General features: G+C 34.3%; 1 protein-coding gene across 2 annotated transcripts in view; it reads left to right on the plus strand.

Moving 5' to 3' along the window:
• Positions 1–4,645: 4,645 nt before the first annotated feature.
• ipo11 (importin 11) overlaps positions 4,646–24,556 on the plus strand; it is a 178,353-nt gene continuing 158,442 nt past the window's right edge. The window contains exons 1-4 of one of the 2 annotated variants that reach the window (XM_067394838.1): positions 4,646–4,748; positions 9,598–9,744; positions 18,771–18,871; positions 22,814–22,886. In XM_067394838.1, the coding sequence (XP_067250939.1) occupies positions 9,607–9,744; positions 18,771–18,871; positions 22,814–22,886 (312 nt within the window). In that variant the 5' untranslated portion in view covers positions 4,646–4,748; positions 9,598–9,606. The remainder of the gene's footprint in view (positions 4,749–9,597; positions 9,745–18,770; positions 18,872–22,813; positions 22,887–24,556) is intronic. The other variant, XM_067394839.1, reaches the window with a different exon arrangement.

Consider the following 24,556-nt stretch of genomic DNA (forward strand, 5'->3'; position numbering starts at 1 on the left):
AGATAGGCAGGCAGACAAACAGAAAGACAGACAGACAGACAGACAGACAGACAGACAGATGATAGACAGACAGACAGACAGACAGACAGAAAGATAGACAGACAGACAGATGGTAGATAGATAAATAGACAGACAGACAGACAGACAGACAGATGATAGACAGTCAGACAGACAGACAGAAAGATAGACAGACAGACAGACAGACAGACAGACAGATGATAGATAGATAGATAGATAGATAGATAGATAGATAGATAGATAGATAGATAGATAGATAGATAGATAGATAGATAGACAGACAGACAGACAGAAAGAAAGATAGACAGATGATAGATAGACAGACAGACAGACAGAGACAGACAGGCAGACAGATGATAGATAGATAAATAGACAGACAGACAGAGACAGATAGGCAGGCAGACAAACAGAAAGACAGACAGATGATAGACAGACAGACAGACAGACAGACAGAAAGAGACAGATAGACAGACAGACAGATGGTAGATAGATAAATAGACAGACAGACAGACAGATGATAGACAGTCAGACAGACAGACAGACAGACAGACAGAAAGAAAGATAGACAGACAGACAGACAGACAGACAGACAGATAGATAGATAGATAGATAGATAGATAGATAGACAGATAGACAGATAGATAGATAGATAGATAGATAGATAGATAGATAGATAGATAGATAGATAGATAGATAGATAGATAGATAGATAGATAGATAGATAGATAGATAGATAGATAGATAGACAGAATCTGCAAAACTTATGATGCATTTCCTCTGTTGCTTTGTTTAGTCAATGCTGGGCACTCCATGAAGGAAGAATGAAAGACAAAAATGAAGCAATGAAAGAAAAAAACGAGAGGCTGCTTAACAAAGCTTTTCTCGTACGTTAACCGTTTGTGGGTGTGATGTTAACTACTAAAATAGTATTTACAACGATAATGCAAGCTAGAAGAAAATAAATGCAGGGCGTTGATTGGTCCACAGAAGCAGCATGATTCTGCCTTGATTCTGATTGGCTGAGAGTGTGATGGTCTCACCTTAAACTGGGTTACTTGAGTTCAGTGACATTTAGTAAATGTGGTGGTGTTCGTGGCTTTGCTTTACGAGCCGCTGTTTATGGAAGGATTTTCTTCGGAGAAACACGCGTCTCCTGTCACCAGAGGCTGGCGCCCCATAATAGAGTTAGATTATTGGCGAGCTGAATTTGATCTCATCAGTTCTCAGTCTGTTGGGCAGCATTTGCCTTCACATAGTAAATTCTGCTGAACTTGGGCATTCTCGCGAAGTTGCCATGGGCTGTCCTCAGACCGGACACTGGCGAGGTCACCGCTGACCATTAAAGCACGAAAAACCCACAAAACTGCTCATAAAAAAGTAGGCCTACATCTGGGCAACGCGAGGAACCGCTGAATCTCTGAAATTCAATCTTTTAAATTAAAGACAGCATCAAGTGCCATGACAGTTAAACGTTTTGTCTGAGCGAAACCTTTGCTCACTCTTCATGACATGGCAATATATAATTTCGGTAACATTTTAGTTTAACTTTAGTTGCTTATTAGCATGCATATTACTATGATGATATTGGCTGTTTATTAGTAGGCTACTTATAAAGAACATATTATGCCTTATTTTGCATGACCATATTATAACATCCTTTAATCCCCTAAATTTAACAACTAAGCCTACATTAACTAGGCTATTATTAAGCAGTAATTAGAAGTTTATTGAAGCAAGAGTTAATATTAGTTAATCGTTAGCCTAGTAATAGTAGCCTAATATAGTAGTAATAGTAATAGTTAGTATTTTTTAAATAATTGTAGCCTATTTCATGGTGCCACAGGACATTTGTTTTTTCTTCTTTCATCTATATCTACTAGATTTTTTTCCCCTTGCATCTTTTATAAATTAATCAACTTTATGTAACAGTGTATATAATAATAGTTATGTAACATCAAGCTCAACAAAGCTTATTGTATTTTCAACACGGAACCCATTCAGACAGGAAATCTTTTGTGATGCTTTGATTTAGCTACCCACACGTCCTTCTACAGAGAAAAAGGGACTTTACTTATTTTCTTGTTAAAAACAAGCTGTGGTTTATCACATAATCATTTTTTCATTTCATTCAATGTCAGAAATGAAATGTTAGGGCATACATACCACTGAGTGGGAAAACCCCCTGTAATGGTAGAGAATAGAGCTGTGTAATATCCTGAAGGTATTAATAATAATACATTTAACATAATTGTTGTTTTAATTTTTGTTATAATAACAATTAGAATACAATAGTCATTATTTCAAATAATTTTGTATTTGATATTTATTTGATTTCATGGTTGTTCAGATTGATAGTTTATTTCAAGTAGGCCTAACTGATGAAATTCAAGTAGGCTATTTGTTGTTTTTAGTGTGTGTGTGTGTTTTTTTTTTTAATGGTTACAAGCAAAATATGCCCCCATAAAGGTCCATTCTATGGTGTAAATATTAATCTTTAATCTCTAGGGTGTAAATTATCTTTTCACTATATTCAGTCTGATGTTCTTTGCCAGGTATAGTAATAGAAAAACTGACTCAGAACGATCTTTTAGTAGCTTATCATTGAGCCAAGCACAGCCTCAGACCACCCACAGTCTGTTAGTCAATGGTCTGACTATGCAAGACGACTCAAACCCTAACCGCACACCCAGTGCCTTTCAGGGTGATTTTGGGTCAGTGCATGAGTACCTACTTTACCATAGACTGCAATTGCCTGCGGAGTCACCTATTATGGTAGTTGTGCGTCATCTGCTGGACAATAAATGCAACTACAATCATGTGTCATCTAATATTCTCAGTGATACTGTATATAATGTAGAAACGGTGTCATTAATAATAAATCTTTGTTGGTACAAAGAACAATGTGTTTGCAAATTTTCAAAATTATGAAAACTAAAACACAAAACATGTATTCACTAAATAATAATAATATTTATTATTAGCCTATTCAAAACTACACTGTAAACCTAGCACTCAAAATAATTAATTGGTTTTAGTTGGACAAACATATTAAACGAATTAATTTAGTCAAATTAAATTTTGTGAGTATTTAGCACTTTATTTTTCTTTCAAGTTCACAGAACTGATATATTTTAAGCAAACTGAACTGTTTCATTGTTTTGAGTTTTATGAACTTATTTCTTTTAATTCAGACAAACTTAAGTTTAACTGAAACTAGGCTGGGATTTCTATTTCCCAGCATTCTTTGCACATGGCACTCAAAGGTGAGTAAAGTGTTGTATGATGTTTTTTGTGCAAAATTAATCTTAATTAATGTTTTATGCTAATTTAGAAGAGTTTCTGTTAATGTGGGTTTTCATTGAGCAAGTGCTATACCATGCTATTGTTAACATGTTAGCAAATTAGCAAGTTAGCATTTTTTGAATTAGCTTGTCATAGCTTATAGCTAACTATGTTTACACTAATAAAATGTTCACATTGAGGTTACATGAACATTTTAATTTAATGTATGAATTAGTGTACTCAAACATTTCAAGTTATGAACAATTAAAATGTATGAGTAAAAAATAAAAATATGCCAGTTCTGCTTACTAAAACTTTGAATTTCTTAACTTACAAATTTTTTGAGTTTTGCCAACTTATTTGGGTTTACAGTGACAAGAAAACATAAAAGAGGTATTTGTACATAGTCCAAGTAACAACATACGTAATATTTCGAGGGAAAATCGTTTTACATAATTGAAATTCCATGCTCATTTATAAAATATGAGAAATTTGTTTGCAAAGTACTTATTTTTTTCTTAAGTGTATGGTATTTACCAAAAATAATTAATAATAGACAAAAATTTCATAGAATTTCATAGAACATAATCATCAAATACTTACCACACACCTATGTTTTCTCGTTTTGTAATGTTCTTGGTATCATTCGATATTTTCCACAGAATTCACATGCTTATTCATTATAACTTCACAATCAATTCGTTCATTAAAAAAAACAAAAATAATAGAATAATAGAACAAGATGGTATTCAAATTACAGTTAGACACAAAATTAAAATAGAATGGAGAAAACAATATATGCTAAATAAATAAACTAAAATAAAAACAAATATCTGCACAAGCTCAAAATGATAAATAACTTTCTAAACACAAAATAACAGCAATATCACTAGAAAATTATCACAGTTGTATAACAAATATTATATTATTAAATATATATCAACTAAATCCAACAAAATCCCAGCTTTTTGTTCTTAATATTTGACAGGGCTTTTAGACCAAAAAATTCTTAAAGACGACAAACAGGGAGAAAAAAAAAATCTAGGCCTACATTTGTAGATATTAATAATAAAAAAAAACCCCACATATAACCTTCTTCGTCATAGTTCCTTAATATCTACAAAGGACAAGTTCAATATAGCAACCATTTTCTCAGGTAACAAAACTTTAAAATCACTTTATTTTTTTTGGTATTTTGGATAGTTAATAGTTTATTAAGAAAATCTACAATATTAAAACAAGATGGCATTCAAATTACAATCAACTCAACATTATAGACACAAAATGAAATTATCACTTCAAATGAATGTTTGGAATATGCGTTTACGTCATTTTAGTGCGACGGTCGCTACTGTGGATGGCGCCATCCTCCTCACAACGTGAGTGCTGTGTTTAGAGGCGACTGCAAACTGTTTTGATCTCACCCAGCATTGACATATTTGCGGAAGGTACGTCAACAAGAACTTCAGCTTGAGGGGATGTTTTGGTGTCTCATAACTCCTCGAGCTAAAGTAATTAGTGATGTTAAATACTTCACTTTGATCCGTAGGCCAACATGCGTGACAGAAGAGTAACTATTAGCCACCGAGCTACATACTAGATGTTTCTCTGCTTTTGTTCGTGTGTGGATATTTCACATGACTTGGATGAAATCATATTCTAACAGTCTGATCACAATTCGCTCCATTTAGACGTTATTTTAGCAAATGGTAGTTGACAGATTTCACATTATGATTATAAGAATGATTGACGTGTCCTATATCCTAATCTTATGCTGTCATTTTGTTACCGTAACGACGTATAGACTTGTACCATTCTTTATTTCACATACCATGTGTAATGTTTACAGTTTAAGGGTTTCATACAGGCCAAAAAGCTCTAAGACGTTCATAATTATGCTGCTACAGTTATGAATTCATAATACACATATATCCACATGCACGTGGACATGCATTATTTCAAATCTGTTGTGTTATTGACCTGCTCTTGATGGTTCAAGGTTGATGATAGCTGTGTGTTTAATGCACAATATGTTTTGGTTGTGAGTGAGCATAGACGTTCAGGTCTGTTTCATGTTTACATTATATTCAGGCCATGTGTAATCTCAGTCATTTAAATCTTTGTATGTCATCTGTGATTTGACTCTAACTATTCAGTTTTTGTGGGTGTGTTTTAATGGCACAAATAGAGAATGTATTGACTGTTTGTGTGTACATTGCAGACCTTTTCACTGAGAGTAATTATAGATCGATATATCAGACACACTTTTCATTATTTGTTTTATCGCCATTTGGAGATGATCAGCTTTGGATTATAATCATGTTCATTTGGTCACTGAACAGGTGTTGTAGTTCCTTTTCTGTAAGTTCCAAAATCTACCAATAGCCTTTTGAATGGTATCAAAAGATTCAGTTTTAAAAATTGTAATGTATCATAGAATATTGTGCATATAGTGTGTTTAATATGTACATTTAATATCAGATTTTTTTGTGATTCCTATTTATATTACCTTTGGGGCCGGTAAGATTTTATTACATATTTTTTGAAAGAAGTGCCTTATGCTCAGCAAGGCTGCATTTATTTGAAAAAATACAGTTAAAATATAATATTGTGAAATATTTTTACAATTTAAAATAACTGTTTTATATTTGAATATATTTTAAAATGTGGTTTATTCTTGTGATGTAAAGCTGAATATTTAGCATCATTACTCCAGTCTTCAGTGTCACATGATGATATGCTGATTTGGTGCTCAAGAAACATTTATTATTATTATACATGTTAAAACAGTTGTTTTGCTTTATATTTTTTGTGGAACCATACTACATTTGTTTTCAGGATTTTTTTTACTAATATTAATAGAATATAATTTTATAATATTATTTTATTATAAATGTTATGAATTATTTACTTTTTACACATTTGATCAATTATTTAATGCATTTATTTTTCAAAATTAAAGGTGCCCTAGAATGAAAAATTGAATTTACCTTGGCATAGTTGAATAAAAAGAGTTCAGTACATAGAAATGATATACAGTGAATCTCAAACTCCATTGTTTCCTCCTCCTTGTGTAAATCTCATTTGTTTAAAAGACCTCCGAAAAGCAGGCGAATCTCAACATAACACCGACTGTTACGTAAAAGTCGGGATCATTAATATGTACGCCCCAATATTTGCATATCAGTGATGCGCGGGTTGATCCAAAATGAGCGGGTGCCTGCGGTCATCCGCGGTCACCCGCGGTTACGAGTCATCCAAAAATATTTTTAATGATATTCGGGTCGCGGTCGGTCGGGTCGTTTGAAATAAAGATGCCAATTAAACCTTTGTAATTTTCAGTTTTACTTAATAAAGGTTTCAGTTTTACTTTCATGGGTATTTGTGAACATTTATTTATGGTTATTGTAGCCTCAGTCTTTGGCTTAGCCTTCCTGTTTTTGTTCGTCTAAAATGCGTTAATAAATACTTTATTAACATATTCTATCCCTGCATTTTGTGCTTGTGAGAGCTTCAATTGGGCATTCACGTGGCGAAATAGCCAAGCCTACTAATACAAGTGAGAAATCCTTATTTACCTTTTGAATGTTGAGCGTTATTAACTTTTGAATAAATGCTGACGCGGGACAAAATGCCCGATTTCCCAACACGTTGAACTGAGCAATGAAATTGTACAATTTTAATAGGCTACGTTACTTTTAAACGCATAGGCCTATAGCTCAGTAATGTCAGTTTTATGTATTTTCTAAGAGGGGGCGGGATTTTTGTTGTGAAAGTCGGGGGAGAGACGCGCACTTCGATTAGACTGGATAAACACATGCAGCATCTTAATTGTTAAGAAAATGAAACGAAATAAATGAATAAATCAAGCCTTTATTACATAACACTACAACATTCAGAAAAAGAACGGTTTGCGCTCCTAAGGGCTTTCACACTTTTCCAAAAGTGGGACCTGCTGATTAGGCTAATTCTTTAAGCAGGGTCGAAACATAAACATCGCATTCATCAATAATATGCATCTGACAGCTGAAATGGAAAATGATGGGCCGCCTCAAGAACTGCCTGCTCTCGCCGCTGCACCTCTGAGGGCACCACGTCAGGTCCTGAAATATTTCTCTCCTCCACAGGCCGGATATTATTGGCCAGGGAGGCTGATGGGGGGTTCTTACGTCTATGGCCCAATGACGCTACAATGAGCATTTACTGCTTTTAAAAAAATGCGGGTCAGGAAGCGGGTCGGGTACAATATTTTCTTCTTTTTTTTTGCGGTCCGAGTTGCGGGCGGGTTAGTTGAAAACGTCGGTCGGGTGCGGGTTGTTTATACATTGACCCGCGCATCACTGTTGCATATGCCAGCCCATGTTCAAGGCATTAGACAAGGGCAGCCAGTATTAACGAGCGAGCGATTTAAAGGGGCCACAGCCTGAATCATTGCATAGTTAATGATTTAATGATGCCCCAAAATAGGCAGTTAAAAAAATTAATAAAAAAAAAAATCTATGGGGTATTTTGAGCTGAAACTTCACAGACACATTCAGGGGACACCTTAGACTTATATTACATCTTGTAAAAACTGGTACTAGGGCACCTTTTAAAGTATTTTTTTTTCAAAGCTGTATGTATTATGCATGTGGTTTTTCTATAATTAAATTTGTGTTTCATATGTTCAAGCATTTTATTTATTCAGAACACGTCCATTAATGGCTGTCAGTGGAGAAACATTTTGTCCCCCAGAATGATATTTTCGCATCCCCCCAGCAAGGGCTGACCAACCGAGCCTTGAAGTTGACCTCATGTCAGATTTGGCTTTGTAATGTTTGACATATTATATAGGAAACTTATAATCACAGCTTAAATGTCATGTCTTGAAGGCCAGTGAAATATGTCACTATACCTCAAATCCATATGACATTCTGCTCTAGTGCCTGAACCCAGATTATCTGACCTTTTTTGTTGGAATAAACAATCACTTTCAGTGCTCTTCCACGATCTGAACCTGCATGTTGTAGTGTTTATTTTTTATTTGAAATCAGATGTGATTGCCAGAAAGGTGTAGTTGAGTCCTTATACACTAGGTTGCCTGAAACGAACACATCACAGCTGCCACCTTCCGCTTGAAACACCTTTGAACACGCTTACAGCGTAGTTGCACTTATCGCTCTAATAACTATGAGATTGTACTTGAAGCCTTGATGCTTTCAACTATGTGGACTGTCTGCAGCAATGGAGACACATGCTTTTGAGCTCATAATTGAAAATGCACAGCATCTGTGCTTTATTTACCAGTAATTAAAAATAAAAATGGGACACATTTCTATCACAGCATGGATGTCATTTGAGTGGCTACTTTCTGTTTGTCTGTGAGATGGGAAATCTCTAAAGCCATCTGCTGTACTTTGGCATTATTTAGGACTGGTCTCTGAAAAAACATTGTATTTTTATTTATTTTTTGCTTTGCACCAATAGGGGGCAGAGTTGCACAGCAAAGTTTTTCTAACTTGATGTTATTATAATTATTCTTTATATGCTAGAATAAAATATACAGACTTTGCTATAGCAGTAAAAAATGGCTCAAGGTCAAGATTTTAGGGACAATTGACATTATTGTCACCCATCTGGCCAGCGAGCCGCTGTCTTTCAGACATAAACATTTGTTTCAGTGTGACGTTGAACATTGTGATTGTGAATTCTGCTTAAGTAAGTCACAAATGTAATGTCATCTAGTTTCATACAAGGTTATGTATGACAATGCAAGAATTACTTGTGATAGTGAAGTGTTGAACAAAATTAGTATTTTTTTTTTTATAATTTTCCAACAAAATGTGTGTATTAATTTATAATTTCATGTGACTTACATTTATAGTGGTATATTTACATTACAGCTGTTATTGCAAGCATTATTGCAATAACAGCACTATTGTTCAAAAGTTTTGCCCCGGTAGGATTGTTGGTTTCCACAAAAAATATTAAGCAACACAACTGTTTCTTTTACTATTAAAATAATATATATATATTTATATGTAATGCTTTATGCTGGTAAAACTAATCGAATATGTATCAATGTAAATGATCTTTAATTTCATATGAATAAATGTATTTGTATCTTGCTAAATTTAGTTTTTTTTTTTTTTCTTGAAGATCAGGTTGTAGTTCATGTGTGGTAGATGGTAAACTCTGCGATTATTCTAAGTATTTCATAAAGCAAAGGAGTCGCATTGTTAACTTTTTTATTTTTCAAGAATCCAGTCTAATAAGATGATAAATGAGCCGTGACGTGTGTTCTGTTTGTGTCTGCAGCTTTACCTAATGGACATCCAGAGCGCCAGCTCGGTGGTGCTGCAGGCTTTGACCCAGGCCACCAGTCAGGACACAGCTGTGCTCAAGCCTGCAGAGGAGCAGCTTCGCCAATGGGAGACCCAGCCTGGCTTCTACTCAGTGCTGCTGGTGAGAGTCTGCTCCATACAGCCACAAAAGGAGTAGTTTAGAGACACGAGTAGGCCTTCATAAAACAGGGTGGGGAAAGGGTAGAGTATGAAAACGGCACACCACATTATCAAGAAAAAATATAACACAGCACAGTTTTAATTTCAGAGCTTCAAAAAAGCAAACAATAACAACATATAAAAAACTACACTGTAAAAAATTTCCATTTATTTCAACTTGACTTTCTCTTGATGCTTTAAATCAAGTATAATCAAATTGGCTGTACAAGTCATTTCAACTTAAAGTATACTAAAACTGACTTAAAAAATCAAGTTCAATCTCATATAACTTATAAAAGAAAGTTGAAACTACTTAAATTATTTTAAGTTAAAATAATGTAAAAACATATTTTTTCCATGGATTATTGATATTTTTTTAAAGTGCATGAAAAAAACAAATGTCTCTTCCTTTTTTTAATCAAACATGTCAAGGATGTCATTTTTTAAACTATAAACATTGAGAAAATATTTGTACTTAACATGTCCTTCTGTGATATTAGACTGAGACAACGGAACTTCTGTTTAAACATGGAGATGATCTCATCATAATCAAGTGTCTCTGTCAGTTCACGTTAAAGGAATCGCCTGGATTTGTTGCTAGCCTTGGTTTCTTCAATTAGGATTACGATATCCAATTTAGGCTTTTTAAAGTATCAACTGATTGATATTTGCTTTGCCATTTATAAATTCAGCTCTACAAACACGCAATTCTTACTATTACAAGTTTTACAACCTTGCGTTGTAAAGATAACATTGTGAAGGGGACTAATAGGAACTGACAAATCATATTTAACATTTCATTTTGACAAGCATTATGATATGCACCTATAGGGAGAGGGAAAACTAGGAAATCACCTCAGTTGACCATGAAAACTTAAATATAATAATTATTTTAACTAAATAAATACTTATAGTGTGATAAGACTTTTTTTAAAATAATTATTTATTATTGTTAATTAAATTATTTCATACATCTATTTGGAAAATGACTTTTGAATGGGTGGGCCCAGGTTTGAATTTACCACTGGAACAAAATAACTTTCAGAATGTACACTAAAAAAAGGGTTGGATTTACATTAGTTAATTATGTACATGAAATTAAGTCATTTTAATTGATCCAATAAAGTAGTATTAATGTGAAAGGAAACAAACTATTAGCTAACCAGTCCATAGCCTAAGCAAATGCTCCAATCTTCTCCACAATGGTAACCCAATATAATATAAATGTTTCTAATATTTCAAACGTAATTGAACATTAAACACTGGTAAACAATATAAAGTCTTCCTCTTTTCTCATCTTGCTCAAAACACTTAAAATAGCACTTAATTTCAACATTTTATTCTCCTCATTTAGTTCCAAGCAAAGCATGCTGGGAACTATAGTTTCAGCAAAAATAATTTGAGTACTTGATTGGTTCACATTTGCCCTAAATAATTTAATCTAGTAGTAGCACATTTTAGAGAATTATATTAATCAAAAGCAAAGAAATCAAGTTTAGAAGAGAAACATTTGTTGCCTTTTTTCAGGTAATAAGTTTTATTAAGGCTTTTTCCTTCTTATTTCTGTGGTATGTTTCAACTGGGGCTGGTGTCCAAACTCTAATTTCTTGGCCATTTTATATCAAGCAAAACTACTTTGCACATTAATTTAGAATTCAACTGATGTGCTGCTACAGATCTAGGTATTTTGACTGTTTGACATTGATTTCAAATGTGGCTTATGCAGTCAGATTTATAATGATTTACTTTGAGTCTTTTATTAAATTCAAGTGTTGCATGATGTTTTTGTTCTAATGCCAGACTTGTCATTCATTTGTTTTGAATAACCTTACCTGTTGGTTTGTTCAAAATTCAAAAAGAAATAATTTTTAAAGTAAAGTCACTAAATTGTATATGATATTGGTCATATCGCCCACCCCTAGAGCTAGACACAACAAGAGCCTGCAGACAGAGCAATTACTTTTTCTCTTGGAGAGAATGAATAATCATCTTGGCTTGAGTACAGGCTACCATTACACTAATGTCTGATCCTTTTCATCAACTGCCTATATATTAACATACACTATATATATAATATATCCATGTGTGCACCAAACCCATCTGGTGAGTTTGCTGCCAAAAATATATTTTTTTGATCTGACCATAGAAGCAGGTGCCTTTTTGAAGTTCCAGTCTTGTCTGACAACTGAATATGCTGGAGATTGTTTCTGGGTGAGAGCAGAGGATTTTTCTTAAAACTCTCCCGAACTACTTGTGGGGATGTAGATAATTTTTTTTTTAGGTTTTCTGAGACTCAAGACCCAACTAATCTCTGCAATTCTCCAGCTGTGATCCTTGGAGAATCTTTGGCTACTCAAACTTTCCTCCTCACCGCGCATTAGGACGATTTAGACACACGTCCTCTTCCAGGCAGATTTGCAACATCTTTAGTTGATTGGAAATTCTTAATTATTGCCCTGATAGTAGTGGAAATGGGGATTTTCAATGCTTCAGCTATTTTCTTCCAGCCACTTTATATTTTGTGAAGCTCAACAATCTTTTGCTGCACATCAGAACTATGTTCTTTGGTTTTTCTCATTGTGATGAATGATTAAGGGAATTTGGCCTTTGTGTTTCCTCATCTTTCTGTGGAACAGGAAGTCATGGCTGGACAATTTTATATTCATGATCACCCTGGTGTGCTAAAAAAATGCAAACATGAATGGGAATATACTTCAGAGATATTTTACTCATAAAAAATTAACTATTAACTATTGCCTAACTTAACGTTAACATCAGTTATTTTTGTTTTTGAACTACTACAGATGTTTCACTTTTTTCTGCCAAAATAATGTCATTAGTGTACTAGATGTTCTTAATTAAAAGGATATTGAAAAATAGACTATATGTAAATATTAAAAACTACTTTTACAATTATTAAAATAAAAGATTACAGTAAAGAGAAAATATATATTTTTTTATATTTCTTAAATTGTTTTATTAAAAGTAAGTTTTAAATGTAACGGAAACTACTGAATATGATGTCCATCTTTAAATATAAATTAAAGATTAATATTTTATCCAATTTGATAAGACAGCTGGGCCATGACATTGAGGGAGATTTTGTTGGAGACTGTTCTGTGCTCTGCATTGAGGGTTGATCCACCTGAGCTATGGGCCGACATCCTCACCAGATGGCCATTAGCTGTCATGACTCATTTTGCAATTCATGCCATGCTACTGTTTTATTTATGAGCACTTTTATTACAAAATAAGAAATGAAGCTTTTTAAAGCAACGAAGTATGCAACAGTTCTTAAGGGACGTAAGGGGTTGCCAGTAATGATGAACCAAACAACGGTGGTTTAAGTGGTCCAGGAGGGCATTGATTCTGTGTACTGATAAATACAAATAATTTTCATAATGATATGCATTTCATGCAATTTATTTTTTTTCGTTCTCTGCACTGGCACATGGTCTAATTTATTTGAAATGTGAAATTAATATTTTACACTTCATACTGGTTGTAGATGAATTAGTAATGATCTTTGAGCTGCTCAGAGGTTAAATGCTTCTGACCGTAGGGCGTATATTCTGTTACGGCCTTTCTCCTTACAAACAGCCTGAGTTGTTGTTTTTATCTTTAAACATGGCCACCTTTCAGATGCTGAACAAAGAACATTTAAACCATTTTGTTGTGTTGACAATGGAGACTGTGCTGTCCCGCAGCATGATATTTTTGGTTTGAGCTTGAGCTTTTGTTGGCAGGAGGAGCAGAAGGGTGATTCAGGAATAGGGTCTATACAAGTAAATGAAATTTCACCATGCTTATCTTGATATAAATTCTCATTTAAAGTTACGATGAAATCAAAATTAGCTGTGTTCCCGTCATAAAAAAAAAAAAAGAAAACGCTGGATGGAAATACCAAGATGCACATGAATTCTAAAAAAAAACACATAAAAAATTTATGCGCTTAATTGAGGCAAATACATTTTTTTTTTTTAATCCAATAAGACACAAACTACGATGGAAGCACATTTACCAAATTAATCCCTCAATGCGCAACAAAAAACTCATGAGACTTTGCTTCAAAAGTGGATGTGATTGGATAACTGGACTAACCAGTGGACTAATTTCATTGCACAGCATCTCAAATGTTAGTTTGATCATTCTGAAATGCCTGAGCCAAAGTCTGTTATCAAAATGATTTGGTGTAATGGCTTACCAGAAGATTTGTTCTCTTGAACACACGGGATGGAAACACTGCATAAAACATTTGTAAATAAAGCAATGTTCCATTTTTGTGCACTTTGGATAGAAAGCATAGCTATTGACAATTCTAATTTTTTAATAAAATATTGTAGTGTTTATTATAAATAGTGCTGTCAAACAATTAATTGCGATTAACTGCGTCCAAATTAAATGTTTGTTTACATAATATATGTGTGTGTACTGTGTATATTTATTATGTATAATACTATGAATACTATATGAATACTGTAATATGTGTAAATCCACACACGCCTGTATATATTTAACAAAATATATTATATTTGTATATACAATATGTGTATATAATATAATATAATATAAATAATATATAATATATAAATAATATATAAATATATACATGTATGTGTGTGCATTTATATATACATAATAAATGTACAGCGTACACACACACACACACACACACACACACACACACACACACACACACACACACACACACACACACACACACACACACACACACACACACACACACACACACACACACACACACAAACACAAACTTTTATTTTGGATGCGATTAATCATTTGACAGAACTAATTATAAACGATTCCTCTCCTCTCCTCTCCTCTCCTCTGATGGCATGTTTAAGCATGAGGGCGGGACAACCTGTCACTCGCATGACATCATAGCAATAGCAAACCACACAGTTCCAATGAACTAATCAAATCCCACCCTGCAGTTTTTCTTTTATTTAAGAGGCCATTTCACTCATATATGTCACAATAATGAAAAAAAAAAAAAATACTATTGCAACTTATGGTTCATGCTGACTTGAAGAACTTAAATAAAACAAATATAAATTGTTATAAATACAAATGCATATTGTGACGAACATCTGAGTGAAAAAGATTATTGAAAAGGAAAAAAAAAATAGGATGCAGACTTGGTTGTATGAGTCAGTTGCTGATTGAACTGTAGAAAGTCTGATATCCTGTCCTGCAGACTCCTGTCCCTCTTTTTCAGTGCCTGATCAAAATTCTAACATGTTATTGTAATATCTATGCTAAGCTAGTAGGCTAAGCTTTTACTTTGAAAGGGAAATGCTTCATTTGAACATTAATGTTCACTAATATTATGTTATAAATAATGTAAAAAACATTGGCATTATTTTGTGCTGAAGAATAGATGCGTTGTAAAGTGATTTTCTATCATTTCTAATGAACTGAATAAAGTGTAAGTAAAACGGTACCCATAAAAATGGTCCAAGGGGAATAGGATCTTGCACAACATGGTATTGTTTCTTACACTTACTTTTTTATGTGATGTCCAAAGAAATGTATGGAGACAAGTCTTGTGAAAATAGGTCAACCAGAACAAAAAAGAAATATTGTTTCTAGGATTACGATTCAAAACTTATTAGAGTAAACATCAGTGCACCTTTGACCCATTGGTGGTGCTAGAGGGTTGGAAAAACCAACTCTAAAATTGTAACAAATCATCCTGCATTAACAGACAAAAATTCTTCTACACAGCCTTAGGGCAACTTCATACTTTTGACCCCCCCAAAAAAAGTCTTCAGGATGCCAGTTTCTGCTCTTGTGTTGTGTATGACTAAATCGTCTCTCGGTCTTTCAGAGAATGAGTCGTCTGTGGACCCTCAGGCCTTGCCAGTACAACCCCTCTTGTCCCCTGAGGGGGGCTCAGCAGTACTCCTTTTGTCATACAGCACTGGCTATGGTGGTGTAGATGTCCTCCCAAATCCTTTAAGCCCTCAAATTTGGCAGTGACTCTTTCGTCATTGAGGTTTAACATGAAATTGCTGATACATAGGAGTGTGTTCCATTCCTTTGTACTCCTGAGTTTTTCCTTCAATGATTTCTGCAGGCGTCAACTTCGACTGCAGCTCTATAAGAATGTCTGTCACGTCCCATCAGTCTCTTATCTGTTTGTATTTGAGCCAACCTGCTGTCACTTGGTCCGTCATCCAAAGAAATCAGCCTGATTTATATGGACTCTCAAATAGCTTATTTGTCTACCCAAATGGTGCTTTTGGTGACCTTGAGGTGAATTACGCGGAGGCGGCAGGTTGATTTTTCACAGTCATGTTTATTTGTCAGCTGTCTATTGATAAGATATTCACCTGTCACATTTTGAAAGCAATAAGCATCCTTTTGCCTCACAGAGCCATGTAATTTGGCGCTTGTTTTTTGCATGCAACAGAAACTTCTTCCTCACGGTTATCCTCTGTAATTTATTGCCCTGTGCTCATGGTCTTATGTAGGAAATGGGTCTCTGTGGGTCACTCTTATCTGGAAGAGTGGAATGAGCCCTGGACTCTGAGCAGCCGAGCGTGGGGGCTTTGGGGTATGGCGGGCCTGCGTCAGAGCCTGGCAGAGCTGCTCCCTCTTGAACGCAGCTGCTACTACATATTTATCAATGAGAATTAGCTCTCCGTGGCCTGCTCCTCACTCCCCGCACACTTATTCTGGACATGGCATGCTGGATTAAACCCTGAAACTCACTCCACCGTGGAATAGCCTTTAATTATTCAGTGTTGGACTTTAGCCTCACTAACCTAACTTGCCTCACCTCACCCCAGGGAATGCATAAATCCTGTTTTCACATTGCTGTGCAATTTTAAAGATTAAAGTTTGTTTCCTTATCACTAGTGGCACCAAATGGAAGTGCTAAAAATTATGACTTTAAAAAATTATTTAAAAAAATTAAGAGACCAAGGCTGTGGCAAAACATATATTCGTATACTGCCATAATCATATCTTATTTTCCCACAATAATTTGTTGATAATTGAATATTTGAACTTGCACTACCAGCATATTTGTACCAATGTATTTTTATATAAACTAGAAATATTTATATTTTTAGTTTGTACATACACACTTAAATTTGGTGCCAATTTATTATATGTATATTATATATATTATATATAATTTTTTTTTAAAGAATTTAACACTTTTATTCGGTAAGGATGCATTCAATTGATGAAAGATGATTTGATTTCAAATAAATGCTATTCTTTTTAACTTCTTTTTATCAGAGAATCCTAAAATAAATTTATCATTGTTTTATGTTACAAAAACATAAAGCAGCACAACTGTTTTAAACAGTTTATTGAAAATAATAAAAAATGTTACTCAAGCACCAAATCAACATATTTAGCTACGTTTCCACCGAAATTACTCAGAACAATTTGTCCCTTTTTTTCCCCCTAGACCTGTTGCTGTCTGCGCTTCCATCGCACCATCTCCACCATCCCCGCTGGATTTCGTGCTCCGCATATAAAATTAATAAAGCCTGAACCTCTTCGTTGGTCCATCGGTCGTATTTTTTAAACTCCATTGTTGATTCGAATAGCTAACTACTGTTACTGCACGCACCCGAAGTCCCTTTCAAGGAGTTCACTTGGCGGCCATATTTGCAATGCTTCCGGGCAGCTATTTCAGGCATCCAAGACCAAGTCCTATCTATTTCAATGGGGGAATCCTGAAATCTCAAAAACTGCTTGGCGAACTTGCGATTAAATAACATATTTCAAATCAGCAACAAAATCTGGCATGAACTGTCCCATAAATGCTGTTTCTTCTGCTCAAATAGCATTAAAAAGCTTATTTTTTAGACTAAATTATTCAATGAGCATGTGCAGTCCTAAGCACAAGTCTCAGGTTTCTATGGGAACTGGAGTCTCTGAAAGCAGCTGTAGTTACGCAATTTTTTTTTTGTCAATCAGAGATTGGCTCTTTAACTTAGAAAAAGGTGGGGCGTATTTCACCATATTGCGTGTTGCAGTTTCTCCCATTCATAACTACTAGGAGTGAACTGTCTTTCTATATTTATAGTCTTTGACACACCACAACAGACTTTTAAAAATGGTGGTTGAAATAAAATGCTTGAAAATGACGGGTAAAAATGACTTGAAATGACATTTTTACCCGTAACTTCATTTAGACCCTGGTCCCTGCGGTCGAAACACACTGAGTACCAACCTTAAAGTCCCTATTTCCTGGGGAAAGTTCCTGCGGTGGAAACGCGGCTTTTGAGTGATTTCTGAAGGATCGTGTGACACTGCAGACTGGAGTAATGATGCTGAAAATTCAGCTTTGCCATCACAGGAATAAATTACATTTTAACATTAATTAAAATACAAATGGTTCTTTTAATTTATAAAAATATTTCACAATATTACTGTTTTTGATCAAATAAATCCAGCCTTGGTGAGCATAAGTGACTTTCAAAAACTTTTAAAAATCTTCCCCCAAATGTTGAAATGATTTGTGTGTGTGTATGTATATTTCTTTCTTTCTTTCTTTCTTTCTTTCTTTCTTTCTTTCTTTCTTTCTTTCTTTCTTTCTTTCTTTCTTTCTTTCTTTCTTTCTTTCTTTCTTTCTTTCTTTCTTTCTTTCTTTCTTTCTTTCTTTCTTTCTTTCTTTCTTTCTTTCTTTCTTTCTTTCTTTCTTTCTTTCTTTCTTTCTTCCTTCCTTCCTTCCTTCCTTCCTTCCTTCCTTCCTTCCTTCCTTCCTTCCTTCCTTCCTTCCTTCCTTCCTTCCTTCCTTCCTTCCTTCCTTCCTTCCTTCCTTCCTTCCTTCCTTCCTTCCTTCCTTCCTTCAAGATATTTGTTGCAATCAATATGGTGGCCTGTTATCATTTACAGAATGAAGCACAACAGTTCAAACTTTTCACTTCACCCCAAAGTTTGTTTGATTGTTTTTGGGTTCATAGCTTAATTTCTCACTCTCTTCTCTTTGGTTTTGCTCAGAGCATCTTCAATAATCACTTGCTGGACGTCAATGTGAGATGGCTAGCTGTCCTTTATTTCAAGAATGGTATTGATCGCTACTGGAGAAGAGTTGCACCCCAGTAAGTACATCTGATTCTTCATCACCATTTCTAGACTTTTCTATCAAGGCTGTTACTTTAACTGAGAGATGAGCATGATGTTCTTTTTAGAGATGTCTTCATCGCCCACATAGAACCATTATTACATTTTACATCAAAGCAGCCTAGCAAAATCTAAACTAATAAAAGCCCATTAAGAACATCAATGTCTAATGTAAAATTACATTGAATGTTTTTGTTACAATGATTTCTGTCATAACTTATTTAGTGATAGCTGGAACTGCACTGAGTAAAATCCAGGTTCCATTCAAAATTACTCATTTGAAATGCATTTTGTTTTGTATGTGAACAACTAGTGGTGACTAAGCCTTCATAAGAGTCAAATTCATTTTTTAACAGAACAGCATTTTGTTCATTTTATGGATTCCCCAAAGTATTTAAAGATGTTATAAACTAATTATGCATCACTAGCAGCACCAGATGGAATTGCAAACATAATGTCTTAAATTGTTCCGACAATCAGTTATTCTAGCCCAGGGATTTTTTTTTTTTCAATAACATTTCGACAATAGTAACTTTTATTAGGTCCATAGACAACTGAAAACAAATAAATTATAGAGTTCATTTTGCTGTGGTTTCACTTTGAGCTTGAGTTACCACCCGAGAAGCATCAATCCTCTTCGTGTGTGCGCCTATGATTGAGTGAAGAAAAATGCACAGTGTTTACCTCCAAATGTGTTTACTTGAATACTCACCAAGGTGGGCATTTTGACATTTTTGTGTGCATTTGACCATTTAGGCGCTCAACTCAAAACAAAAAAAATGCTATCATGCTTGGCAGAAAGCATCCTGTCAGTAGCGGTTTTATTTCTTTTTTGCGGCTTATTGCGCTTTTTAGTATTTTTATTTTTTTTTTTATATCAAGCACATCCCCTGCTCTTTACTTTACATTTATAGGACATAAAAGGTCTCTGCAGCAAAAGCGAAGTACCCAGTGAAATATTTGTCTCTTGGCACAGCAATAAAAGAATGTTTCATGATACTCGTGAACAGCACTGAACACACACTTTGGCTGGTACCACTTAATAAATAAATATATATATATATATATATATATATATATATATATATATATATATATATATATATATATATATATATATATATATATATATATATATATATATATATATTTATTTATTTATTTATTTATTTATTTATTTATTTTTAACTTTGGTAGGCTGTACATCAAATGAATTGTAATTGGCTCTGTTTTCTGCAGGAAGCTAGTGATTTTTATTTTTATCGATCATTTGTTGGTGGTAACGGTTGAGAGACCAGGTGAGACACATTTTTTTTGTTAAAGAGCTAAGTGTGGCTTGTGAGCCATAGGCTTTCAACCGCTATTCTAGCCTATAACTTAAGCTGTTGGCAGAGGACAGCATTCAAGTTTTCTGATTGGTTAACATCCCTGGGCAGTGTTTGGATTTTTTTTTTTATGTGTGTTTACAGAGCCTGGGGCAATGTTCTGTTTCTTAGGACAATTATTTCAGATAGTACAGTAGAAACGTTGTGTATGTTCATGGGCCTGCAAAAATCCTGCTTACAGTTATATTTGTATGGTATTAATGGGTTTTGTATTAATTAGAGCTCGGTATTGTCAGCTACTTCACAATATTATAGACGTCATGATACAACAATCTTATTGTAAGTATTATACACAAATACATAACAATCAATGCATCACAATTGTAATTGGATCACAATTGAAACGTGAGATGTATGAGATAACGGTTTCAGTCTCTCATACTGTTCGCTCCAGTTATTGGAAATTATATGCATGAAAACGTCAATAAAAGACATGAAGTGTCGATGGAGTATTCAGGTGAAATAGAATTATAATGTAAGATTGTATCAGACAGCACAGTCCTAGTATCATGTGTCCAGCCTAACTGCAGCTCTTTAAATTCTCCTTGTGATGTTGCTCTGTCGTTTTGTCCTCCGGCCTTCAGAGGTGACAGACCAGCTGATTCAGATAGACTCTTACTTTAGTGCTTCTGTCACCTGTGGCCTCAGTGAACATCTAATTAATTTGAGGCTGTTGCCCTGCTGTAATTCACAGAAACTCTTCAGTGAGATTCTGGTTAGTGAGTGAACCACTGGAGATTTCCACTCAGCTGAACAAAAGTGCTCAGTCCTCAAAGGTGTACTAGGTTTAAAGGGTGAGATTGCTTTCTCTCTCAGCCATCTTAGAACAATATGTACTGGTGCTTTAATGCTATTGTCACTGCACTGAATTATACATGGAAAATGAGTTAATAAAATATTTAAGTTTTTTTTTTTTTTTAAATAAATGCAACCATTCAAGTCTTTAGAATTTTTGTAAGTCTCTTATGCTCTTAACATTGCATTTATTTGATCAAAAGTACAGGAAAAACAGTACAATTGTGAAATATTATACATTTTCTATTTGAATATATTTTAAAATGTAATTTATTCCTGACATGGCAAAGCTGTATTTTCAGCATCATTACTCCAGGCTTCAGTGTTACATGATCCTTCAGAAATCATTCTAATAATTTGATTTGGTGCTTTATTATTATTAATATTATCAATGTTGAAAACAGTTGTGCTGCTTTATATTTTTTGTGGAAACCATGACACATTTTTTTCATGTTTCTTTGATGAATAGAAAGTACAAAATAACAGCCTTTAACTGAAATAGAAATTTTCTGTAACAATTACAAATTAAATTATGTTAATTGTCACTTTTGATCAATTGAATAATCCTTGATGAATAAAAGTATTAATTTCTTCCAATATAATAATAACCAAATCCAAACTTTTAAACAATCGTGTAATTGGACAAAACTGTTCATTTTATATATATATATTTTTTTAATTGAGTTGGATATCAGTTGTTCTATAGTTTGGATTTTTTTTTTTTTTTTTTTTTAAACATTTTTCTTAAAGTGTGCTTGGGCTGTCTTTATTAAAAATAAATGTCGCTTATATTGATATATTGTATCTAATGTGATGACATTCATACTTTTTTTTATTTATTTTTTTTATGTGGCATATTAATGGGGGCTGTTGAGTGGATTTGTAAACACCTGATTGGCCATTGTGTTCACTCACTCATCAGATATGTTTGTGATTGGCTACAATAGGGGTTGTGCGCAATCTAACTTCCGTATTCTGTAAAACAGATCAGATCGCTTCCGGTTTAGGTCTTTTGTATGTTCTTTGTGAAAAAATTAGCCGTTTTATTCAAGATAACTTAAAAGGAGCGAGCAAAGATGAGCATAACTGATTTTCCCCACATATGCAGATTGATATTTAAAAGCTTTTTTCATTGTTCTTCTTCACACTAACATTTAGATATTGAATAGAATAAAACACCTATAACAATGTGAAATAGGTAGTTTCACTGATTACCTTAAAAGTCCATAAATATGCCGTCAGTTCATACAGGTGATAATACTTTCTTTGACAAACGGATGCAATGAGACCAGTTTTCCGGTTTGGTCATGTGACGTTCGACATATACCCTATGATCAACAATTCAAGAACATGCTGTAAATGGACATCAATGACGCTCTTTACCGAGCGCTTACACAGATACACATGGGAATGCTCCTGCTTTCAAAACACTCAAATTCAAACAATCAAACTCTCCCATATGTTGATCACCGTAGCCAATCACAGAGATATCTGATGAGCTTGTGAACACAAAGGCCAATCAGAAGTGTTAACGAATCCGCTCAACAGTGTTCAGAGCGTCACATTTTTTAAATTTCAGCACCGACTTGGTATCGCGGTCTGTACTTTTGACAACACTAGTGGTATAAGTGTCCAAATACTTTTTTGGTCACTATTTTCTTCTGTTTCAGAGACACTAGATTCAGTATTGACAACATCCTTTCTACCTCTCACTCTCTGTATTTCTCTCTTTCTCCTCAGCGCTCTCTCAGAAGAAGAGAAGTCATCCCTCCGTGCAGGTCTCATCACTAATTTTAACGAGCCGGTCAACCAGGTTAGTGTGCACATACGGTTATACACACGCACGCACACACACACGCTCGCACACAGACACACACACACACACACACACACACACACACACACACACACACACACACACACACACACACACACACACACACACACACACACACACACACACACACACACACACACACAGAGACACACACAGAGACACACACAGAGACACACACAGAGACACACACAGAGACACACACAGACAAACTTATCACATAAAGAGAAATGCAGTTAATTCCTTGACCATATGCTCTACTTGTCCTGTTTATGATCAGTCATCCATTAAAATAAACTACCAGACATGATTGAGTACCATTTTTAAACTCTTCTGTTTAGTGGGTGAGAGTCTGATCTGTGATTCTATTGAAAGATCAATGTTCCTGGAGTCGAAAAGCACTTAAAGTCTGTGCTGTAATGTGTTGTTGAGCAATGCTGGAGACATTGATTTTTTTTGGGGGCAGTTTTATATATTGCATTAATTCAAACCTTGAGTTTGATTAAGCCTGAATCATTATAAGAAAAGTCATTAAATAAAGAGGAGTGACATCCATGGATTTGAATCAACATCTATTCTCTATCTAAAAAGTTATTGAGAAGTTTTAACTAGTAACTCTGGTAGTAATGGATAATGTAAGTGAAGTAGAATGTAACATTTTGATTATTGGTTGATGTTGATTTTGAGGGAATGTGGAGGAAAACGCAGGCAATTTTTTTTTGACAAGTAAAAATAGAAAAACGTATCTTTTAAACCCTCATTTATCATAATATTTTTCTAATTTCTTATTTTTTTTCCCCACTATATTTGTTTCTGTGTTGTGCAGGGTTTTTGGATGGGATGGTATTGCACACCGTTTAGTTTATTATTGGCTAATGACTGTGCTCAATTCTTGTTGTGGAGTAACGTCACATGCACATTAAAATTAATTGTAGGCTTACCAGTGCTTTCTCATTATAGAACATGGCTGACACTGTACAAATATCTAGAGACTTTGGTGAATGAAGTAGATTTAGTACACAAACACTGCCCTGTTATTTCCATATTGGATGAAGACTTAAAAACAAAATGTGAGAATATAAATGTAAATAAATGTATAGAAGCATGTTTCCGATGGAATAAAAAATAAAAAAGGTAATGGTGACTTTTATCTCACTCTTCTGTCTTTATTCTTGCAATTGTGAGTTTATATCTTACAATTCTGACTTTTTAACTCACAATTACGAGTTTATATCTCACAATTGAGAAATTAAGTCACCATTCCGACTTATTTCCTCACTATTGCGAGTTTATGTCTAGCAAATATTACTTTTTTTTTCTCAGAATTGTGAGATTTAAACTTCTAACTTTTTCTTGCAATTGCAAGTTTATATCCCTCAATTCAATAACCCAGTCAAACAGAACTTTCACTTCCCATCATGCTTTGCACCGGGCTGATCTGGGAGAGTAAATGTTGAAAAAGTGTTATTTTATGAATTTTTTTTTTTTTAGAAAGATGAGAATATGGAAAGACTTCTTAAGCCGAGGACACACTTAACGATTGTAAGGCCGATTATGAATGTAAATTGATACTTACGACTGATTGTGCTTAAACACATCCGGTCAGAGCCAGTTGCGTTCAGTCAGCAATTACAGTCTGTGTTCAAATT

This window comes from Chanodichthys erythropterus, chromosome 9, assembly GCF_024489055.1.
Source record: "Chanodichthys erythropterus isolate Z2021 chromosome 9, ASM2448905v1, whole genome shotgun sequence".
NCBI classification, from domain to species: domain Eukaryota; kingdom Metazoa; phylum Chordata; class Actinopteri; order Cypriniformes; family Xenocyprididae; genus Chanodichthys; species Chanodichthys erythropterus.